Raw genomic sequence first — 25,844 nt, 5'->3', positions numbered from 1 at the left:
ATTTTACTGCAAAAAATAATTTATTTTTAAAAGAATACTCAAAAATTTTCGAAATAGTAGAAAATTTAGAAATAGACCTGTAATTGGAGACTACATCCTTTCTACCACCTTTAAGAATTGGTGTAATGCATGTCAATTTTCAGTCTGAAATAAAATTCCCAGAGGAGAGAGTTATTGAAGAGAAGCATGAGAGGATATACATACCAAGGCAGTACAATTTTTTATAAGTACAGGCGGAAGCCTATTCAGATCCAATTTGGAAGAAGACTTTATATCATAAATAGCCTTGGCAATATCATCATGTGAAAGACACAGTGTGCCAAAATTTATGGATGGAAAATTATTAGCCGAAAAAGTGGAACTGGTACCAGGATCATCGTGTACATAGTTTGATTTGAAAAACTCAGCAAACATGCTGACTTATAACACCAACGTGAAGCAGAAGAAATGGCCGTACACGCTCTTCTAGATTTTACAAAGTACCAAAAGGGTAATAAACCTTTTATAAAGCAGCTTATGCAATTCATTAAACAGTTTTGTGTAGTGCTGATATTGAGCAAAGGAAACATGAGATTTAGTTGAAGAGAATTTTCCGTAGTATTCTCAGTATACCAAGGCAACTTATATGGTTGTATATGTTTAATCGGGGTATTATAATGACAAAATTCCTGAATTGATTTTTTTAAATTGCAGAAACTATTAGCTGTATCTAGTCCCGAAAATATGTTATAAGCCGAAAAATTGGAGGGAATGAGGGCAAGACAATAGGAACAACCAGACCAGACGATATTGCTTAGATTAAAGTCACCCAAAACACAAATATTATTTATGATTTTAAAATAAAATTTTAAAATTGAAAAAAGTTTCCATGGCACGGAAGCGACTTTCATGGACATCGTACAGGACCTTTTTATTTTGCGTGTCATTTCAACAATTTGTTTAACTATTATACACCCAATGAAAAAACATAAAGAAAATCATTTTGAGTTTGTCATGAATGCATCTATTTATAAAAAAACGAACCGATTAGTTAATTCCAACATTAAAAAAAACAGCGTAAATCTGGTTTTTCAGAGGGCCTCACTGCGACGATCCCTTCATTTCTTGTCAATATTTCAAAATCAAAATGAAACGAGTTTGTATTTTCATTTTTACAGTTACATATTTGTCATTTGAATAATTTGTTTTGATTTTATAGCCTATCTTCAGCATAACCTCCGAAAAAAGGTGTCCGCAAGATTTCTCTATTTAAAGAGAAACTGCAACCCAAAAATCTTTTATATGCCCCAGCATATTGATCGATAGCACCATTTCGTAGAAATCTTCTTTATCGACTCTGAAAACAGCTTTTCGCGAATAGTTATTTATTTATTTGGTTACCAAAGTCTATGCACATCAATTCAATTATGACGTAAGTTAGAATTATAAATAATAAAATTGCAATTAAACAATTTATATAACTTAGCTAAAAAACAGAATTAAGGGTGTTAATGTAGAAAGACCTAGAGTGAAAGATCAAGTAGTATTTTCTCAGAAATCGTGATAAACTCACGCACAGCACGCTTAAAAGGGCCATAATTGTCAAAGGAAATAGAATTAAGCCAGGTCTCAACAATAACGAAAATATCAAAATCCAAAAATGAAGTTAATGGACGAAACATATTTGATTTAGGCCTAATACCAAATAAATTTTGATAGTAGACCCTAAGACAAGAGCAATTACGGGATTATGATTAATAGGCGCAGGAAGTAGTCCCCGTTGTACTCCCCTCTCTTTTAAAAAACTTAAAAGAGCACAACTTGATGCCGGAAGAACATACTAAAGAAGAAAAAAGTGCATTAAAAAAGATGGGAACACACCTAACTTAAAATTTAGCATCTTAGGATTAATAACATTAGTATCTTTTCTAATTAGTTTATAACATGAAATATGTTGTTTATCAACATTACCATGTTTAGCAACGAAAGATACATACAAGTATAATAACTTCCACAGTGACGGAGTTCTTAAGACAGACAAATGAATACATATCTTGGATATGATGACCATGAGATCACAATCGTCATTAACACCAACAACAGCTGAAGTAGCCGAAGATCTTTTGTGCCTAGTACTCACTGTTGACCATTTACCGTTAGCATTAATTGAAGCTGAAAGGTTCGGATTAACAGAATCGACCACGGTATCATCAAAGGCGGCAGATTGAGCAGCATGAAAAGCAATATTGATGCGATCAGACTTATCAGCAACGCTTGGATTATTTTTGGCACTGGCTTTCGAGTTCGCGTTCAAAGTTTTCTCTGCCAGTTACACTAAGTTTAAAAGTGCTAATACAATGATAATACAAATATTGCTCATAACTCCGAAACTGTTTGCTGGAGCAACTTTAAGTTTTCGGAGTATATCCGCAAACGTGTAATCATTCGTTAAACATAAAAAACTCAGCAAGAAAAATCGAATTTTTGAAATTTACAAGTGGATATAACCCTTTAAAGAGGTACTCACAAGCTCTACTGTAGAGCATTCAACTCGCTAACTTTTTATTGCTTTTCCTCATAAAACTGTTTGCTGTAAATATATGTACATATGTATATGGGTAGGAACAATTTTATATATAGGGCTAAAACCCAGCGATCAGATAAATTTGACGTTTCGAAGTTGCTGTGTATATATTAAAGGACAGACATATTCTAGCCTATTTGGCCTTGGAATATGACAATAAGTAACTTAATATAGCAGCTTAATATTCTATAAAGAGATTTCAGCACAATTTCGTCTTGAATGTAGTTTTTTAATTCGTTTACTTTCTTAAATTAAAGTAGAACTCAAATCATTCCACAAACAAATTTGTATACAGAAGAGGCAACTTAAACGAAATTACACGCAACCATGTCGTACGCACAGCCTCCTGTCAATATCAACAATTTCTAAAAGCTTTTTTCGCTCTTTTCATTTCAGCATCAACTCATGTCAATCACGCAGCCAATATTTGCGTAGCGCTACTCCACACCTACACCCACAAGCGACGAGTTCCCGCGAACAACCAATCAACGGCTGACAAAGCAACAAAGTAAAGTTAAATTAAAGCACGCGCCTAAATGTATGCAACGCAACGTGCAACGCAACTTGCTAAAACTATAACAATGGCATGCAGCGTGCAGAAGCAACCCACTCAACCGCAACACACAACCGCATCAGCAACTGTAACGGCAGCCGCCGCGATACCACCCACAATGGCTGTGACTGCAATGGCAACCGCCAACAACAACAGCAATACGAACAACATAGGCAGCCAAATGGGCGGCGGTGGCAGCAACAGCGGCAGCAATAGCAGCATGAGTGGTGGTGGTGTTGGCATTCTAGCCGCAGCTATCAGTGACGCGACCAGCAAACCGCTAACACCAAAACCGCGGGGCTCATTACCGAATGACGCAAGTAAACCGCCACAGGTGGAATTTCACTGGCCACGCATACCGGTGAGTACGCATACCAGCAATCTGCGCCTGAACATGATGAATCAGAATCCGATGGACTTGCACACTGCGCGACTCATGATCGAAGAGTTGCGTACGAAGGTGCGCTATCAAGCGGAGCACATAATGAAATTGCGGAAAGCATATGGGGTACAGGTGACGCACATTGTACATTTTCTACTTTTGCCCCGAAATGACATTAATGAAACGCATTCTTTTGTTCCGCAGATGCAGCAGCACTATCACTACCAGATGGAGAAGTCGGATCAGTTGAACGCGCTGACCTCACAACTTCTCCTGCTGGAGTCGCGTTTAAAACGTAGACAAAAGCAGATTGGGAGCCTGCTTTGCCATCGCGAGTTCACTATACAGCGACAGCAGAAGATTATCGATACGCTGTCGAATCGTCTGTCCGATCACGGCCTGGATGCTGTCGAGGCGAACTTCACCACGGAGCTGGATTCACTGAACGACTCCGACTCGGCTGTGGTGCTGGAAGATATCGACTCGGATAGCAGTAATATGCCGCTTCGCGCAAGGCGACGCAGCAGCGGTGGCGGTTCAGGTGCTGGCTTCGGCTCCAATGCCACACAGTGCGGCAGCGATGGCATAACCATTGTGCGCTCCATCTCCGATGCCATCGAGACGAATTTGAAGTACAGCGCCGTGCGTCGCAACAATTGCTATTTGCGCCGCCCGGAAATATTGGAGACCGTCTACTCAGTGGAGGAAGATCCAGAACCAACATCTGATGTGGCTGAGAAACGTGATAAGTTCCGCACACGCTCGGAGAAGGCGCTGAGTTCGAGCTCCACGGAGGGACAAATAGATAGCAACTCTTCACATGCACCGGCGCACGCTTCAACACATACCACATTACATCAAACCAACGGCACTGAAGTGGAGCGTACCAAAGAGAACATACGCATCACACCTCCATCACCGCAACGGCAACTCAGCATTTCCAAACCCCTCGAGTCACCGACGAAGGACGGCTACACGGCGTACAGTGTCACGGTGCCGCAGCTGCGCACCACGGCTGCCACACCGACTACCGAGCGGGTCAGTGCTTTGGCGGGCGCTGATGTCGATGGCAGTTCGCCTGGCGTTAAATCGCAAGTAACGAACTACAATCGCGTCATGTCCAACCATCGCTCGGTGACCAAACCCAAAGATGTCAAATATAAACGTATCAACAAAGCCAAGTCGAAGAGTCTGGAAGAGTTACGTGGTCGTCTCAAAAATCTGGTGGAACGTGGCGGCAGCACCGGCAACGGACTCGATGCGCATGGCGCCGGTGGTGTTGGCGTTGCACCCTACACACACGGTGTTATGCCGCAGACTGCACAGTCATACGCGTGACAATGGCCATCATTTGGTGGCTCCAACGCTACGCTCGCCGTTATTGCAGCTACGGCGCCGATTGCCTCCTTCGATGCCGACATGGACGACTATGCAGTTGAAGAAGAAGAGTGTGATTGCATGAAATTGGTGACGCCTAACGAACAGCATGCCACACAGTCTGCTGCTAGCGATCAACTTGACGATGCGTGTGATTGCGCGAAAATGGTGGCGCTACCACAGCCGGAAGTCCCAACGCCTACTAGCGGCACCGTGGCGGAGCCCGCAGAAAGAGACTGCAAACTGAGCACTTCCGAAGAGCAATTGCGTTCGCAACCATTTTCGCCACTCAAGCATTGCATACCCAAACGTTCGTTGACTTTGCCCCGCATACTCGTGCCGCAAAGCGCATTCGGCTCAAGCGGCGGTGGTGCGGCTGGCTCGGGACGCAGTGGCGGCGGGCGTAGCGGTTTCTAGCAGATAAAGAAATTTTTCATACGTAATTGTGATAAAAAGTGAACAAGCCGACCTTCGCTCCACTCCTCTCAGCATTCAGCTATCGCCTTTCACCTCGACATTTGCACTGATTTATTGCTTTATTTTGTGTACTCACTTTGTAATTAGCTTTTCAATCATTTGACTTTTGTAACATATGTTTCCTGATTTTTCAACTACACCAACTAGTTTCTATAGTTTTTAGCGCCTAATTTACTGTGTTACTCTTAAGTTTGCATTTATTTTGCTAATTGCTAGTTAAGCTGCAAGCGCATTTATTCATCGACAATTACATTTATACATACATACTTATTTTGCTTGAGATCTAAAGCATTCCAATGATCTTGAAGCATGTATTTTTAATTAGTTTATGCTAGCAAGTAACTATATATAATTTTCTAATAAATTTAGTATTTTAAAAATATATAATTTCGTTTTTCTTTTTTATGTGGTTTGGTGTATAAAAATCGGCTTTCTACGCACGAAATAGCGTTACAATTGTGTGTGAAAAATTTCGCATAAAATATATGACACCTTGAATTCATATTTGTATATAAAAAAACACATCATTATGCTTCAAAATATGAAGCATCATCATTAATACGAAATTTCTTATCATATGACAAGGCCTTTTGAGGTATAATTATTTGCACATCCATAATCAATTTAGACAGATCGCTATATCATTCCACACAAAAAGTGTTTCACTGATTTTAATTTTAAATGCAGGTCACACCAGGGTTGCCAGTAATGCATTAAAAAGACAATTGAAGTAATATTTAAATTAAAATTCTCTTTTGATTTTGTGACCCCTTAAATATTAACTAAAAATAAAATTTTAAAATTTTCAAATTTTCAAATTTAAAACAATGAAACCTTAATTTGTTTAAGAAAAATTAAATTAAAATTGTATAATAAAAAATAAATAACACATGTTAATCCAAATAATCCTAAACCGCAAATATAACTGCAATTTTAAAAATTTGGACTCTCGACTTAGCAGCTTTTAACGCTTTCCAGATTAAAAAAATATATATATATTCTTAAGCTACATACACCTTTATCAACTTCTGCCGTCATCGTAAGACTCTTTAGTAATGCTTATAATAAATCAAGTCGTAAACTCAGAAAAAACGTTAACTTCAGTTGCACCATGGTCGTCATCAGAAGGAGCGTCTGTTATCCGAGGCTGTGGTTTCTTTTTCATTGGAGGCGTTTTTTCCGTCGCTTCCTTCTGGGTTTTACAAACATCAAGGCAAACCTAACATACCCCGTTCATGGAATAATTGCAATTTATGAAATTTAAAATGAAATGGCTTGAAATATCCGTACCCATTAGATTTGTTAAAGTAAATTTTTCTCTTAATAATGCTTCTGCACAGTTTAGCACTCTTTGTCTCATTTATATTCATTTACCATTAAATTTGGCTTTTCAGTTAGAAATACTCAAGGGATCGTCTCAGTGTGAAATTTTCGAAAAAAAAATCGACTTTTTTTGTTGCGTTATCCTGTAGTATATCTTCTATAAAATTTTGACAACGAAAATTAAATTATCACGGTCGCTACAGTGTTTCTTGTAAAAAAAGCAACAAAGTGGGGAACATAGCGACTCCAATTTTTAAACGCGTTTTTCTCAGAATGGTGTTTTTCAAAACGGTTTTCACTCTCAATGGAAGAGTTTTGAAGATATCTAGCTCCAATATAGAGAGAATGGCATTAATCTCTATATTTTTAACGTCTTTCGTCTATTTTTTGGGAAGCTTGTTTTTTTCTTGAAATCTTCGTATTTTTTGCTACGAAAAACTATCGAAAAATTTACCAAAATTGATACTTTTTGTTGAAACCGCCGCCATTTTGTCGAATTCCATAGCGCAACAACGACTTTCCTACAGATTAATAATCTTTGTTTTAGACCAAAATTGCGGCCACAATCGTGGACATCGTACAGGAATTTCCATTATTATATTTCTTTTGTTCCAGTTTTTCATTAAAAAAATAACACAGTTTATTAAATCTTCGTGAAAAATTTCCACAAAATTGTTTCTTCAAAATGAACTCAGATTCCTTAGTTCATTTCGAGGCAATTACTTTGGCGAATATATCTCCCCCTCCCTTTTTCTCTCACTGATCGTTTGGACCGATTTATGAAACGTGGTGGCATCATTTTGTTTGAGGGCATGCGTATTACTATTGGAGCGCAAAGGGCGATTTTTACTGAGTAAAACTGGACATTTTGAAGAATGCCTTAAACCTTGAAACCTTTCGAATAAATTTTCATATTTTTTTCGAAAAGGAATGTTAGAGTGGGAATCACTTGATGTTTGTGACATTTTCGCTACAATTAAGTATTGACTCGAATTTAAATTCTATTACACCGGAATAGAAACCAAGTTTTTAAAGTTTACGGGTGTTTTCTTTAACCGGGGGCTCCGATTTGTGTCTCCTATACTCATTTTTTGTATCAGTTGGTGAATGACATGTTTCCAAGTTTCACAAGACGATATTAATAAATTAAGGTATATATGTATGTATAAAGCCTTTAAGACTACTATTAAGAGTCGAAGGATAAGTGGGATATAGTCATATGAGCTAATTGATGTTGAATATACATATGTTCATCGAAATTAAATATTCTTTGTGCACATTTTTCATTTCGCTTTCTAGTGCACTGGGTCTTTGCTTTATGGTGCAATAACCCTTGCTGTGGGATATGAAGACTATCAGTTAACTTGAATAAGCAAGTATTTCTTGGCAGGAATGGTTTCCAATTTTATTTTTTTCTTTGCAGCACATAGTATATAACCCAATTTAAATTATTATATGTACAATACATATATACGAGTACATATATACACCAATAATAATAATAAATCCAACACAATTACTTTTAGCTTAGAAATAATTTTTCCATACATAAAATAGTGTTAGTGTGAATAATTAGTTTTTTCCATTACGCGCATAAAATGTTATAAATATTTTATTTGTTACGAACAATAAAGCTGTTGTAAATATAACGCTTTAAATATTATATAATAATTATATGTATTTACCAATGTACCTAACGAGAATTTATAGACACTCCAACTTCATCGAGCTATACTTGACTCTTCTGAGACTGAATTTGGTTTTATTGTACTAATACTGACATACACATCTTAATTGATTTATTTCTTAGATTACTTTATACACAAAAAACGTATCTTCGATAGCATTTGAACATATCTAAGAACAGCAATTAGTGTATCTTTTTTATAAAATTAATTTTAAGTGCATTTATCAATACAATGCGGCACTTATACGCTGTAAATATACACATAAGTATCAAAGGAAAATTATTTAGATAAAAAAATTATTAAACGAATAAGACTTTTATTTCAAATTTACGTAATTTTGTTGTTTTTGATAAACAAACTGTTTTTGCATCTTTTATAAAGTGATTATAGAACATGTTTCTTAATCTACTTTATTGAAGAGGAAATGTCGTGTGTACCTTGAATAATGAAATAAAGTAGTTAGGAAAATTGTGAACTAAGAAATTTGCAGTTAGAAAAAAACAAAATATTGGTAAGTGTAATAAAATTAGAAGAAGATATAAAATATATATATATATGTATGACTGTTTTATAAAGTCGAAATATACATATGTGCTAATGTGGTATATAAGTAAGGGTGGGTAAAAACGAATATTTGTTATCCGCTTGGTACTCATAAAATAGATTCTTTGACACCACTAAATAAGTCCCGTCAAGTGTAAGTTATTAGCTCTTCATTGTAACGGGAAGCTGCTCTGCCTTGCAGCCTTAGATTTTTTTCTTATTGGCATAGAAAAATTCGTAGTACGCTTTCAACTACTTGAATAAATAGCTCGTGTCATAGATTTTATAGAAAATTTAATGCTTAAAACAGGAGACTTTCTTAGAGGTGTCTAAGAACCGAGTTTTCAGCTTATCAAGCAAACAAAAATAATCGTTTTTTTACCCGCCCTAATATACGTATTTATTAAATTTAATTTCTTATAACGTAATTATGTCTATTAAGGATATTATTAAAGTTCGCTGAAATTAATGTTAAATGTTAAAAAAAATATAAATAATTACAAAAATATAAAAAGTAAATATCAAAATTATAAATGTGATGAATAATAAAAGTCAAACTATAGTTTGATATATCGTTGTAAAATAGTTATAAATGCATGCCTGTATTGTAAGCAACTGCGTATCTGAACAACTGTGAGTTTCAATTTCAATGTGCAAATTTATTGTAGAAAGTTTATCTCTAAGTAACCTTGTGTAGCTTCTAAATCAAATAAATGCAACTACATACCTTCTACCGTTATATTTTTTGCAATTTTTGAACAAAAAAAAAATTGCTGATACAAACATAATCAACAAAAGTCACTCATACGCCTGGGAGCACCGCTCCTATAGTAAAAGAAAGCTGTGTAAAGCACATAATTCCACAAAATGCGCAAAAAGAAATACATAAATATTTACAAAAGCATATTTTTTAATTGACATTGTTGATGACTCGTCAACATAGAGCGGCTCTGTTTACACAAATAAAATGCTGTTAGCTAAAAAATTAAATTACTGAAATTACCTGAAACACTAACTATTGATATGTGTAGTAGTAAAAGATATGTAAAACCATAATAAGCAATAAGCTTTTGAATTTATTATGCCCTAAAAAAATTGTGTTTTTGCTTAACTCCAAGCTCTCTTTCATATATCTGTGTATATGTATATATGTAGAAGTGTTGAGCAAATTTGTTAAAATTTTCACAGTTTATACGAACACTTATACTCTCGCAACTTGCTCGAATCAAAGCCGTGGGGATGCCTTCAGGTATTCGATCATAATAGTATTGAAAAAATATTCAGCTTTATGGGGACGAGACGAGAAGCAGGGCGTTTCATACCCGAAAAATTATTCGAACGGACCCGCGCGACGATTTTCAAGCTTCAATTTTCAAATATTTTCATCAGTTTAAGAGGTCGAAGGTTGTCCAGAACGAGGCGTGCCTTTAACGATCTTTCGGCCGTCTCTGAAGGCTTTGTATCACTCGTAAGCTTGGGTTTTTGATAAAACTGAATCACCGTAAGCCTTTTTTACAATTTCCAGGTGTTTTTTTTTTTTTGTCATAATGTATGTAGTATTAGGGAGCTGGGGTAATTCATGGATCGATATCGCCCATTTCTGAGGTTAAACTACAGTATATCCAATTTTTCATTTTCATTTAATTTTGCTAAGATATCTTACATATTCACCGATAGATACAGCATATAGTAAAGCTACCCGTAAATTTAAAATTTTTATATAACACCTATATAAGCTATATGTGGACTAGGAAACATTTTGACACGATTTTGTCCAGTTTTGGTATTACAATATATAATTACCAAAAAGAGGTGCTATCTGCATTTCATTAAGCAACCTCACAGATTGACCAATATACCATACCATACAAGGTATAAAAACAGACGGATCTATAGAAATCTGTATATTAGGTATATGGGGCCTGAGGGAACAATTGCGCTAATTTAGTGCATGTTAATCAAGACACTGTTATGAGAAAGAGATTATTTTTGAACTTCATCAAGATTCTTAACCAATTGACCGATAGATACGCCGTAAAGTCAAAAGGACGTGCGAAAATATTTATATTAGGTATGTGAGAGTATTGAACCGATTTTACCAATTTTAAGCAAAAAACATGCTGTTATCACAAAAATATTCTTCCCGAATTTCAATACTAAATCTGTCAGACTTACCGACATGTTCAGCCAAATGCACTGGGGTTTCCGTATGATGGAATACAGGAATTTTTCCAATTTTTTCATGAATTTTTGGGCGTAAGATCAAATACCTTGGGGGCGTTTTTTGTGAAGAGTTTTATTCCGATAATTCCACGAGGTTTGATTTCTATAATGTAAATTGAAAAAATCAGTTGGAGTTTAAAAGTTTTTACTGTGGTTGTCATCCGATTTCGCGCATTTTGAAAGGGTGTGAATAGGTGTGGTATGATTGATTGAGCAAACTTACAGACCAAATTTGGTAGAAATTTGTCAGGTAGTTCCTGAGATATCGGATTTAACCTAAAAATGGGCGGTGGCACAGTTCTTATCCAAGTTTTATATTAACTTCTATAAAGTTCCCCCTTGTCAGTTGGCGGCCTAAAATGATAAATGTCAATAAATTTCACATATTTTTTTTATTTTTTTCTTCTTATTGTTTCTATTGTTTTTGCCATCCTGGCGATTCGTACACCCATCAAAACATATGATTTTTCAAGTGTCTATAGGTGCGTGCATATTTATTATGGTCTATAATGTCACATTATTATATATTCAAAACATTATACCATTTTGTTATGGTGAGGCATTTTCAAAATAGCTATATCATGTTCTATCAAAGATAATTGCTCTTTGACTTCTAAAATATGGAAAAGTCCATTGACATAGTGTACATACCAATGCCATTTACTTCCATCAAACTATATTTCTAATTTGCTTCGGATATGCCACAATAGCTGTAACAGCGGAGTCTCTGGAAACAGTAAAGCCAATGAGTTGGCTAGGGAGGAGTTTGGAGTCAGGTCGGTTCTCCGATGTCTGCTTGCGTTTCTGCATTGGACCTTCAATGAGTTCAGCTGGCGCTGGTAAACGACCAGAACTTGTTCGACTACGAGATCGTTCTGGCCCAGACTGAACCGTAAGAGGTCATAGAGGTGTTCTGACTGGACACAGTCCAATAAATATAAATATTCTATCGGACACTCTTTGTAAAAACTGTATGGAGGAAGTCGAGGTGTAATTATCTATCATTTGAAATATCTCCCCCTTAGCAGAAAATTATTGATAGCATAATGTCCTTTGGGAAATTCAATGCATCTACCGAATTTACGGTATTTGGAGTTTAGAGTTATTGCTATTTTAGTAGTTTTCAACAAAGCCGTTATATGAAGAGTGGGTATTATCCGTGGTTATTATCCGAATTTTCCCTTTTTCACAGCATATGAAGTAGTGTTAAAAGAACTTCTCTACACCAAGCTTGGTTGTTTTTGCTGGAGCAGTTTCGCTTACATTAACATTAAGACTAGTCATGGGATGGCGCCACGTCCACTGTTAATCGATTGTTACCTTAAATGTTGCGGGCGTATAACAACCTATTTTTTTAGCTATCTAATTTTTATAAATTGTTATAATTTTGTAAATTTTTGAACTGATTGCCTGCGACACTTCAATAAAAAAATTATTAATAACACCTTGAAACATAAAAAGGTATTGTAAGAATTCGTCGTAAGTAAATTACCAACATCTATTTTCTTTAGTAATATTAGCCGAAAAAAATTATAAAAAATTAATTATGAACCAAAAGTGTTTTAACTGGAGTACCATAAATTGTAAAGAAAAACATTTGCTCACTTGAGGTTATGCATAAAGCAACTGACGAATTTGCTTAAAAATTAGTAATAAACAAAGCAGTATTTTTGCATATGTATGTAACATATAATTAACAAAAAAGTGCAACTATGCTGTGGAAAATATGCTAAATTTACTGTGAATTATTTGTAATTAATTAATTGAAAAAAAAAACAAAAGAAAGTGGTGAAAAAGGTATTTTGATTAAACCTTAAATAAGGAATACCTCCAGGAGTAGCTCTAATAGTGTGAGAGCAAACACAACGGCTCTCAATTTATACTTACAAATTAATAAATTAATAAATTTAATGAATTAAAAGCTAATTAGCTAATAAAACATTTATCTCATTTAGCTAGCAAAATTATGGAAATATTAAAAATTATCGTTACAAAAACACAAAAAACAATTGTATGCGATGGCATCGTGAGCGATGCGCATGGAAAGAAAGCGTCAAATTCTGAAACCAAATTAGCTTAAATGCGTAAATTTAAAGAAAAAATATACGTCAAACCTTATTAGCTGTAAAATGTATTGAAATTAAATCGCAAAATTAAAATATATGTATACGTATTCTTAATTTTCTTATAACAAGCATCGTCTGTCAATGTTTCTTTTTTATAAATTAAGTAAGCTTCGAAAGCGTAATAATATAACTAAAACATATAACCTACTAAGTCGTTAGTTTATTTAGATATATTTAGTATGCAGAACGATATATAATAAACTAAAACTAATATTATATATAACCATATAAGATCGCTACATAATCAATTATAATTAACTAATAATTACATAAGCTGTTAGCAGATAGCTCAGACGTTACCGTATTTTGCACATGCGACTGGAATTTGTGCCGATTCGCATTGATTACACAACAAACTTAATACATAGCATAACCAATAAATGTAAGGCTTTTTAAACTGCGCGCCTATCGAATATATAAGCCAACCTATTACCGTTAAGTGTATGGAGCTTACAAAAAGCTGCTTCTAAGCTTACTTCATTTTTGCTGCGAATAAAATACATATGAATTACTAAAACTCTAAACCTATTTTTGATTAGTTATAAGGGGGCATTACATACTAGCTGATCAAGTTTGACACGGAGGGGTCCATTTCGAGTGTGCCCACAAACCAAATAGAGAATTTTTTTGCTAATGTTCGTGTGAAGGTTTAAATTCTTCTTCTTTATTGGTGTAGACACCGCTTAAGCGGTTATAGTCGAATTTAAAACAGCGCCAGTCGGTCTTCTTATTCGTTGTTTGGCGCCAATTTGAAATTCCAAGTGTAACCAGGTCCTTCACCACCCAGTCTTTCCAACAGAATGGAGGTCTTCCTTTTCATCTGCTTCCCACGGCGGGTACCGCGTCGAATATTCTCAGAGCTACGATGATGGATGACATTATTTAGCCAGCGTAGCTGCTGTTTCTTAATTCGCTGAACTATGACAATGCGGTCGTATATCTCGTATAGCTAATCCTTCCATCGACTGCGGTATTCGCCATTTCAAATGCGCAAAAGACCATGAATACTAACAATTTGTCTGCAAATTCGTCTCGCTTCCCTCATCAGCCCTCGGTATCTAATCCATCCCAGATGTATTGTGGTCGATTATAACGTTGCGTCTTTTTTTTCTCCGCTGCGACACGGCACTCCTCGTCGTACCAGCTGTTCTCTTTCCTTTTCCGAAAACCAATGGTTTTGTTTGCAGCTGTACGTAAGGAGCTTGAAATACCATCCCACAGTTCCCTTATGCCTTGTTGATGATGAGTGCTCTCAAAGAGCAGAAGTGCAAGTCGAACTCAAAATCGTTCCGCAGTCTGTTGTGATTGCAGTTTCTCGATGTCGAACCTTCCTTGTGTTTGTTGACGTGCGTTTTTTGCTGCACAGAGGCGCGTGCGAGTCTTGGCTGCAGCAAGATAGTAGTCCGAGTCGATATTAGGACCTCGGAGCGTACGCACGTCTAAAACACTAAAGACGTGTCTTCTGTCTATCACAATATGATCGATCTGGTTTGTGACTTTTAGATCCGGAAACAGTCAGGTAACTTGATGAATTTTTAATACTGAAATCTAGTACTACAGATAACCATGTTTCGGGTGAAGTAGATAAGCTTCAACCCATTTTGGAATGTTTCTTCATGGAGGATGAATTTCCCGTCGGGGTGTGGGCGTAAATCAGCGATATATTGAAGAACTTCCCTCTGATGGATTGGATTGCGGCTAGACGTTTATCCACAGGGATTCGGATTCGACGACGGAGTCTCTCTCCCACCACGAATACCACAGCGCTCCTTGATATGGCCATTATTGGTTAATCTTTTGGGTACGTAGCGCGCAAATGTTGGACCCGTACCAAAAGATCTACAAATCTATGACATCCGAGTCACAACAAGCTTTAATTTTCTTTCTCATAATAAAATAAATTAAAAAATGTAAGTATATAGCATAGAAGCTCATATAAAACCCTTAGTAAACATTTTCTTCTTAAAGTTTAATACATATCGCCTCACTCCACTAAGCGCTTAGCCTAAGGTCTTCTACTCATTTCACCACCTTTCCTTATTCAGCATTAAATTTTAACTTCCGAAGTCCATCCACCATTTAACACACACTTATGCCCTTCTGTACTCCCTTTACATTTTTAAAAATTTTCAAACTTTTTATGCAAAGATTTATTATGATTTTCGTAACTTTCAATCTACAAGCATTATTGTAACTGAAGCTTTCATTTTACGAGCTTTTAAGAGCCTTGTTACTTCTCTTTGAAATTGAATGCCACTCACACAACCGTTATGATAAGAGCCACTGCAAATTTCCGCTAAATTACCGGCGCTAAATTATTACTTCGATAACATTTGTCAGGCGGCACGAAGCATCAGGTGGTTGTTGCGCCACCGAATCAACTTAAGTGTGGAAGTGAAAAATATGTTTAGATAAAAATAACAGCACCAACGACTTATCTTTTTCTTCGATGCTTCCTACTTTCTCCTCTTAATGTTAGCAATGTAACAGGTCATAAATATAAATAGGAAAACATCAGGAAGACACGAAGGCTGCTTCCTGTGGCATCAACTGGATATGACAGCGCAGGAAAATGTAAGCTGCAGTAATTGTGTGTTAACACATTCTAAGTAAGAACGTGTTGACTCAGCTCTAGAGGCATAAATATATGTATGTCACCATGTATATAAGTAAGTTATAAAAATGTGTAGTAAAGATTCTACAAGTTGTAAAATGTAGCACCAAATGCGAGTTTACTGTTCATCCGCCATTATCAATTCCCTTGGCGTCGTAGGTAATGCAGAAGCAAAGCTATAACACTTAGCTTATAATTTGATAGCAAGCATAAAGTTTTGATAGAATAATTTAGAATTTAAAAACTTGCTGGTTTTAGGCTGAAGTTTTTATATTTTTTAGAATTTTATTATGTCTATTAATTGGAATATTTCTATTAAATCTCCCCTAAAATCTTAGAATAACAGCTGGGAATTTTCTTTGCGGCTTTTAATCGAAAGTGAGAGCGAAGCAATTACTTATCCGCATGCAAATAGATAAGTAATGTACCCTATAGGAAAATTTTATTTTTCATTTGAAGCAAAGTAAAGTCGCAATTAAACTTTAAGTTCTACTAGATTAGGTTAGATAAGTAAGTAAAGATTGCACCGCGACTTAGGGTCTATTGTGCCCTCTCCTAAGTCACAACGTCTCAACTAGCCCGAGAAAATTTATAAATTATAATATACTGTCAGGTGCTTTTGAGGCGATGTGACCCCTTTTTGGAAACATGGATCCAAGGGCCTTTGTCCTGCGTCTACAGACCGCAGTGCAGTTTATTAGCAGCTTTTCTGGTGTTTCAGACTGCAAGTCGCAGAACATTCAATTCGCATCCATATTGAATAAGCATTTTTTGAGCCTGAGTTTTTCTCTTGGGAGGTTGTTTACATATTTAAACCTTTTAAGGTTGTAATATCCTATTAGCAACTTGGCATGGCACATGCCTAGGAGTAGGTGCCAATGCTTCTCCCAAACCACTGTTTCATTATAGAGCTTCTTTATGATGTGGAGTCTAACCGCAATGAAAGGTTGCGGTCTCTCCATGCTGGTGGATGCTGCGGGCCGGGCAAGCTCATCAGCCAGTTCATTTCCGGCTATAGCTTTGTGACCAGGCACCCAAAAACGCTGCACCGTTCTGATAGAGTATTCAGTCGTTCCATACACTTCTGCACCAATAGCGATTTGATCTCGTATGCTGAAATCGCTTTAAGAGCCGCTTGGCTATCGGTTAGTATAGCTATACGTTCATCGCGATATTTGCGTTGGAAGTTTAACTCTACACACTGACTTATGGCAAATTCCTGCTTGGAATATGCCATAAAAGAAAAATAATGCAATTTTAACAATTTTAAATTAGCTATTTGCTATTTTAGCTATTCAACAGTAAAACATTTTAATTTTATCGAACAAAATTTATTTTAAAACCAATAATTTCTACTGTATGCATATCTCCAGCAGCTTTCACTTAAATATTTAATATAATTTTCAGCATATTGTGTTTGGAATTCAATAAGTTGCCTTTTTCCAGCTGGATCAAATATACAGCTGAGCTATTTGCAAATGAGTCTCGTGTAGATCTATACGAGTCTAGGGAATGTATTCAACACGTGCTTGGCATACGTATAATTATATTTGAACATGTGTATGCTTAGGAGCGTGCAGCGGGCTACAGTTGGCAGTACTAGTGAAACCCCTAATTAGTTGGAATATGAACTAAGTGGGAATGTACATGCTAATTTAATTTATATTTATAAATAGGTACATATTTGGTTAGTAGCATGTCTGCATATTTAAAATACCATGAGATCATATTTAATTCGGACTGGTTCATTTCAACTACAGGCGCAAACCGGATCGTTCAAATTTGTACACCGTGAGGGGGTATATAAAGCTTACCACGAAGTTTGTAATAGCTAGAAGGAAACATTGAAGACCCTATAAAGTACTTGTACATATGTATTTAAATAAATGAATAAAGTCCGCATGAGGGGTTGAGTTCATTAACAAACTCGCGTCTCAGTTTTTGAGATATCGATCTGAAAACTTGAAACATTGTCTAAAGCAGTATTGCATTCTCCGAAAAATTGTTTAGAGAGGATTGTTATGGTATATATCGGTCATATAAACTGAATGATCGGGTCAAGTCCTTATATGGAAAAAAAGTTTCCCTGGACGAGAGATCTTTCCAATAGTTGGCTGTGATTATTGTCTAAAGCCATCTCTGAAGAAATTGTTCATTTTGGATTTTTGTAGAATATAGCGCATAAACTGTACGATCGGCATGAAGTTCTTAAAAGTAAGACTTCGTACGTGTTTGTAAAGAGTATTATAGCTTCAGTGCAACTGATGTTAATACATTTTCTTGTTTTTCCTAGATTGTACAACATTTTTTATGATAGTATGAACTTTCATTTCCATATGTCAATGCAAGGCTTGTGCCAAAAGACTAAAATTAGAGCACGATGTCACAAAAGATATGCCTGACAAGGCAGTTTAGGACCACACATTCATCAAACGTATCCATACTGGAGTCAAGATAGAGGGCCGTTCCCGCGACAGTTGGGTCTATGTAACCGAAACACGCCCAATTTTTATCCGGCCAAGGACTGTCACACCGTTAGCATTCCTTCAACTTACTTTAGGAAGGTCTTTTGCCGCTAAAACAAAATCATGAAACGGGAGTTTATGAGTATGACAACGAAACTATCTAACGATGTATCGAATTGCCAACCAAAAATGAGCCGAAATCGAAGAACCACGTGAAAGTCGGTAAAAAATCAAGTTGATGTTCATCGTTTTCTTTAATTACTGTCAATCACACGACACCATTAATTTCGTCAAAGGTTCAAAGGATCAATAATGAATACTACATGCTTGAGTCTACGTGAAGCCATTCGTCGTAATCATCCGATATTGTGAGCAGAAAATTCGAAGACTTTTCACTAAGCAATGCATCGTCCATCTCCAAAGAAATAAATAAGAATCATCGCTCGTATTCACCAAATGTTGCACGCTGTGATTTTTTCTGTTATCGATAGTGAAAAATCCGCTTCGAGGAAGGTGAGGCAAGAGTTTATTGAAGAGGTTAAGAGTGATACGCACTGAAGGTCATCCCAACCGAGGCTACTAACAAGTGTATGAAAAATGGGATTAAGCCTTGGCATGCTGAAATTGGCTCAAAAGGAGCTTATATTGAAGGTAATATAATAAAGGTATTAAAAATTGTTATTAAAATATGCGAAATTTTTTGTGGTCAGTCCGGATTAAATTTGATCGTATAACATTAGTGGAATACTTGGATGATATATTATTGATATATAGTATATTACCACTTTATATGATATATTTTTGTTTACTGACATTTTATCAAGATATTTTTCTATTTCTTAAGCGATTTGCCACAGTTGCTTACATAACAACTTCGAAATTCATCAACAACATATTTTTTATATATTTATCAATTAATTTATTTCCTAAAATTTATTTTCTTCTCGAACATTTTTGCATGCCACAACTACACCCCCACGAACAGCACATATGCTAAATTCGCATTTTACAATTCAATTGATTCGGGCATTGAACTTGAAACACGATGTTACACCCTCTCCGGTTGATGCAAGACAATAACACATTTCGGCATGAACTTCTACATATGTACGTACATATGTATTTAAATGCGTGCATACATATAGCTGCTATATAAATTAGCTAAGTCACCCACGCTTAAGAATCGTTCCGCTCCGTTTGCTTAGCTCAATTGACAACGCGAATTTTCTTAGCTCAATTGAAGCTTAATACTTAATACGCTGCAGTTGGAGCTTGTACATAAGCAATGAACTTGATATTGTGCCTTGAAAAGTTTCTACAAATCTTCATACACACACATGTATAAATGCCTATACACACACCTACACTTGCTCCGCACACATCTAGATGCGCGTGCATATGCACTTTTATGCGAATAGCTGCCTCTAAGCTCAATGTGCAAATGTATTTGTCGCAATAAAATACCACCTTCAATTAATTTAACGAGGTCATATGTGGGTCAGCAAACTCAGAAGCTCTAAATTGTGTTTAGTAGCACAAATTTATGTGTTATTCATACATAAATATGTATATACATAGATGTACTATATACATAAACTTTTGTGACTTGTGTAGCAAATAAAAAATAAATAAAACTATTTGTTTTTTCAAAGTATTTTCATTATTAGTTTTAATAATAAATTAAGTATTTTGAACCATAATATTTGCTAAAAAAAAATAAAATCTAAAAAGAAAATATTTCTTTTCTCTTTCCCTCTTAAATATAATACTAAAAGCAGTATTTAATTATCCTTGTGGCAGTAAAATATGATAGACATTGTTTTGCACGGCACTTGCAGTGGCAACATTGGTGAAAGTACGCACATTGCTGGCCTGATCCACCGATGCAACCGCTGTTGCGCTCACCGAGGTATGTATGACAATGTCTTGTGGACGTGCCTCAACTGCCTGAATAAATAAAAAATAAATAATGAGATGAATTAATAAGTAATAAATATAAAATAATTTAAAAGCCTTTCATACCAGGCAAACCCATAAAAATAGAAAAACACCGTAGAATTTCATCATCTTAGGCACGCATGTAAGTTTGTATGTATGTATGTATGTGCAATTGCGCTAAGCTCACTCGTAAGTACTAACGCAATAACAACTACTTCTGGTCAGCATGCGCTGTCAAATACAACTAATCTTACGAGCGCTTAACTTTAACGGTTTTATACGCGTTTAAGTGCATTGTTATAGACTAAGGGCTGCTACTCGCCGCTAAGCTTACGAATGTTTGAATGTGTGTGAGTATTTGAGAGCACGTAGCCAACAAAATTTATTCGCGGAATAACAACAAATCGCAACTTTCGCTGGAATATTATGACGGATTTATTAATTAGTGATAGCTGATTGATTTTTCCCTACCATAATTGTTGTTCATTGATAGTAAGTATACTATATGCAACAGTCGCTGATTGCGGGGATAATGATTTCTTATCAAGTGATTAATTTAATGCCTAATCATACCGCGCCATTGTCTAAACACACAATTGCTTCGTAAGAAACAAGCACTCACTTAAAATAAAAAAATCTTTCTACTGGAATAACTATTTTTTATTAACCAAGATACAACAGACGCCACAACACCAAAGGTCTAAATCATCGTCTTTGAGCACTGTTCTATTATTCTCTTTAAACTAAAATATATCAAAATTTTATTCTATACAATATATTGGAACTCTAGTTTGAGCCTACTGCAAGAAAGTCCCAAAAACATTTTTTGTGAGCGATACTAGTGGTACTCTCTCTTGTACGAATTTAACTTGAAATATTTGATATTGCATTTACATATTGTTTCAATTTTGAGACAAGAGAGCAGAGAAATGGCGAATCGAAGACGCCTAATATTTCATTAGATACAATTTTTTTCTTCAGAGTAAGACGAAAAATAATATTGTGACCTCTTTTTTCATAGACAATACAGGTATTGGAACCAAATCTCCTACTGTTTGTGTTTATCGAAATCTTTGTTCATCTAGCTCTTATATTTTCGCGGTCTGATAACGATTACAAATATCATTGAGATTTATGCGATTTACAAAAAGTCTAGATCGACGAGCGAGTAGCATATATATAAAATTATTATCTAATTTTCATTACTCTGGCAATGCTGTTTTAATATCCCCCATTCAAATCTGTCTATTTTACGCCGGTGACTGCCTGTCTGTTCGTCCGTACAAGCTGTAAATTATTAAATTAAAACTTAGTATGCGCGTTCCTTGGGAATAAAGTAACAAGTTCATACATGGGCGTAATCGGACCACTCCCATGCTCACAAAACATAAGCATTAAGATACAAGTTTCAAATTTGACACATAGGATCGCAATAGAAAGGGGCACCTAAAGAGAAAAAAATCTGAAATGGTTGGCGTGGCTCCGCCCTGTTATAAGTTTAATGTATATATCCCCTGAACTACTAAAGCTACAATAACCAAATTCTACCGGCTGTGTGAAAATGTCTGAAATCGGAAGATTACCCAGCTCACTCCCCATATAACGGTGCTGTTAAAACCTACTAAAAGCGCGATAAATCAATAACTAAATACGCCAGACATTGAGGCAGGCAGGCTTTATTGGAATCGGGTTTAAAAATGACCGATGGGCGTGGCTCCGCACACTTTTAGGTGTAATCACATATATCGAAACTGCCCTACCGATTTCAACCAAATTTGGTACGTAACATTCATCTGACATTTTTATGATACAGTGTGAAAATGGGTGAAATGGGGCTATAGTATGTACAACAAAACCTGCTTCCACATAACACAATTTTAAATTCTATTTCAAACTTTCACTTTTCAGTATACAAATGAAGAATGAATTAATATACTAGGACAAAACCTTGCACGAATAGAGCAATAAGGGTGTACCACCTTCTGATCAAAAATGGTTCAAATCCAACCAAAACGGTTTAAGGACCAAGGTACCGAATATGTGTACCCCAGTATACATATATAGTTTTTACCGAAAATATCAGACTACAAGTACGTATGAGATATATGATTGAAATTCAGAAAAATTCTTTTCCTCATAGTAGTATGTCTGTGGGCTGCAAAGGACAATACTTTCCGTAGCTCACATATACCTATTATAAAGATTTTCAAATATCGGTGTGTCTTTATATCGACTATTTCGGCCAACATTTAGTTATCTTAATAAATTTGAGTTAGCCTTTTTCTTATAACGATGCATATTTGTGCTAAATAAAAAAGATCGGGTGAAAACTCACTCTAGACCTCATATAACTAACAAACCTTATGTATCTGAAGGTATTTTCCTGACTTTAATCTTTGCAAGTTCCAAGGGTATGAAATAAACTTAACTCTCCTTTACTTGTTCACCTAACTATGCTACCAGAGCTCCAGGCGAATCACTATCGAAGTGTCTGGCCTCGCATTGTCGTGATGGAGCACGATAACTCTCCTATTGGTCATAGCTGGCCGTTTCTGCGCGATCGTTTTCTTCAGACAATGCATAATTAAACGATTCCAAATGATTTTTTGTGCAAAATTTTAACCCCTGGGTAACCGAATGTAACTTGATGACTTCCATTACTGTATCGGTATTTATGACAGACCCATAATCCTATTTACATTTTAGCAGCTTGGCTTGCGTTAGCGACGTAATCGTAAAAAACTGTGTCCATTTTAAAGGGAGGTTAAGGTTTTCATGTCATAAAAAAATTACTTTTTTTAACTTAATTTTTAAATATGGATTGAGTAATTTTATTCAGACCTTTTGTATATTATTGAGTATACTTTTGACAATATAAGGTAATTTTTTTGTCACTTTTTTAGTTTCTAAATTTTAGACGCATTTTTCTCATTTCGAAACTAGTTGATCGATTTTTTCAAACTTTGTACACATTTTTGACATATGAAAAATCATCATTTTAAATTTTATTTTTACTTTAAGGGTGTTTTCCACCTACAAAATGACGGAATTTTTCAGTGGAAACTAGCAGTTTTTACTTTAAATGCCCGTCAAAAAGTTTTTAAATGAAAAAACAAAAATTATCAGGGAACGATGGGATTCTTGATTTTTTATTTTCAGTTAATTTCCAGCCGAGTTATGGTAAACGCCGCAAAGTGTGTTTTTTTTCAAGACGTTCTGGTAGAAACTGTGTTACCGGCTTATGTTTCAATATTTTTGCATGAAAAAATTACCTTAGATTGTCAAATGTATGCCCAATAATGTATAAGAGGTTTGGAAAATTGCTCAATCCATATTTTAAAAATAAATTCGTTAAAAAAGTTTTTTTTACCTTAAAACAATTTTTATAAAACTTGTTTATAAAGGAAACATTTATTTATAAATATAATACATTTTGAATTATGTAAAACTATTGGTTCACAAGTCTCTGTTGCAGTAATTAAGTCACTAAATGCCATAACTCCGTAAGATTTCCGGGCACATTTCATCATCTCGACAGTAGAATGTGAAAAATGTTATTCTGCACAACGCTCGATGTGGCAACGTTGCTAAAAGTACGCACGCCATCACTGTAATACACCGACGCGGTCGCGGAGACGCTCGCATGTGTTTTAATAGTGATTTCTAGAGGACGCGACTCGGCTAACTGTAAACAAATAAATACTTATATATTGTCATGATAAAGAAATCGTCTATACATACCTGCAACAGCAGGCAGAGGCAGATGCTTAACAGTACAAAGGACAGATTAATAAATTTCGTCATTTTTGTGCGTGTGTCGACTAGTGGGTGCGATATCCAGCAGTGTTGATTAGCAAATGTTTAATGTAAATATTAGCTGTAGCTTTTTATAATAGTAAACATAATATCTGAGTCATACTTGCGGCTTCTGGCCGCACACCTGTGTCTGCAGCACGTGCATCTCACAGACAAGCGGCAAATAAACCCACCCATTAACTGCCAAGAATACTTCGAATGCAATTACAAGCCGCAATTAAAATCTTTTGAAATTTTGCATGCCAGCTTACAGCTTTTAAAGCTGCAACAGTGGGGTATTTTCTGCTATTAAATCTCCCCAACTACTGTACCGTTGCTTGCGCACTCATTTTCACCTTACATAAAATGGAATTCTCGCTTATCGCGCCATTTATAACGAATTCCCAATCATAATCGCATCAACTATTGCCCTCACAGACACCTGTGTGTGATGCACATCTTTATTGCTCACTATCAGCTGAAGCTAGTTTCCGTGAATTTTGAGTTTGAAATGACGAAGCTAAACTTTGGCCACACACATATTTAACGTTATTATAATTGCTTAGTTCTGTTGAAAAAAAGGTTCATTAAGAGCAACTTGCATGTGTATAAATAGCTACATCTCTGGAATATTTGCATCAGTTCACCACGATAGCTCACACGCAACAACAGCTCTGAAAATCCAAAAACAAAAGCAAATCACCATGAATAAATCCTTGACTTGCGTGTTTCTGCTCTGCCTCTGCCTGTCACTGAAGGTATTTTTTGGAATTAAATAAATTATTTCACAAAAGCAAATTAGTAAAATTTCTTAAATCTCTTACAGTTGACGGCGGCGCGTCCCGAGGGTGTGGTGATAAGCAATTCGGTCAGCGCTGTGTCCACAGCCAACGTGAAAAATGATCCAAATCTGCGCTCATTCACAAATTTTGCCAATGCCAATTCGGTGCAAAAAGACCTGTATCACATACTTTGCAACTGTGGACCACAAGAGGAGAACTCAAGCAGTGCGGGACAAGACTGAACACTGTCGTACTTAAAACCAAATACTATGCGTAATATTAAGCCATTTTTAAGCAACTGTTAGAAAATTCAAAATAAAATATATATTAGAGATAATTAAATATTATTAGTCTTTTGACATTTTTGGGGGATTTATATTAAATTTAGTAAAATATTATGTATTTGATGCATTCAGGAAATAAGTAATGTTAAGAAATTTTGAAACTTTGGCGCGTTTTTGTAGTGGCAAGCATTGAAAATTTGATAGCTAGGAGCTAGAATTTGCTTAGCGTTACCACTCAACCCCTTCCATTCATTATTTCATTTGCCGCATATTCTTAATGCGCTGGTATAGTAGTTAATCGCTCAGTCAATAGCTTTAGGTCATGCAGGGTTTTGAACACATGCAGAACAACAAATAAAAATAAAGCTTTCAAAATATGTGACCTGGTCTACGGAAAGGGGGCTTGGTGTCAAAAAAATCAATTTTCACTTTTAAGTTGATTCGGATGGAAGATGAGAAAAAACTACAAAAAAAAAAAACAAATAGTTTTCGCGCGTTAGCTCTCCCTTTTCTTCAATACTACTCAAGAGCTTTCCAGCTTGATTTTACACTAGCAAAAATGCCATTCATGTTCTTATCTCGCGAAAAACTTGTAGATTTAAATATACAAGATAAGACTGTATTATAATTGAGTTCGTCGACCTGTTAGTGCAACGGTAAATTAAACCTGCGATTAACTGTAAGTTGATTAAAGTTCTAAATAAGGTTTAG

The 25,844-nt window shown here is 35.7% G+C and overlaps 1 protein-coding gene across 4 annotated transcripts in view; it reads left to right on the top strand.

Moving 5' to 3' along the window:
• LOC120767254 overlaps window positions 1-5,734 on the top strand; it is a 174,463-nt gene extending 168,729 nt beyond the window's left edge. For 2 of the 4 annotated variants that reach the window (XM_040093117.1, XM_040093116.1), the window contains 2 exons: window positions 2,960-3,642; window positions 3,703-5,734. In XM_040093117.1, coding sequence (XP_039949051.1) covers window positions 3,100-3,642; window positions 3,703-4,836 — 1,677 coding nt within the window. In that variant the 5' untranslated portion in view covers window positions 2,960-3,099 and the 3' untranslated portion in view covers window positions 4,837-5,734. The remainder of the gene's footprint in view (window positions 1-2,959; window positions 3,643-3,702) is intronic. The other 2 variants (XM_040093119.1, XM_040093118.1) reach the window with 2 other exon arrangements.
• The last annotated feature ends 20,110 nt before the right edge of the window (window positions 5,735-25,844 follow it).

Source organism: Bactrocera tryoni, chromosome 2 (genome assembly GCF_016617805.1).
Source record: "Bactrocera tryoni isolate S06 chromosome 2, CSIRO_BtryS06_freeze2, whole genome shotgun sequence".
NCBI classification, from domain to species: domain Eukaryota; kingdom Metazoa; phylum Arthropoda; class Insecta; order Diptera; family Tephritidae; genus Bactrocera; species Bactrocera tryoni.
Note: the sequence above shows the minus strand (reverse complement) of the source record. Positions and strands in the feature narration are given on the sequence as shown.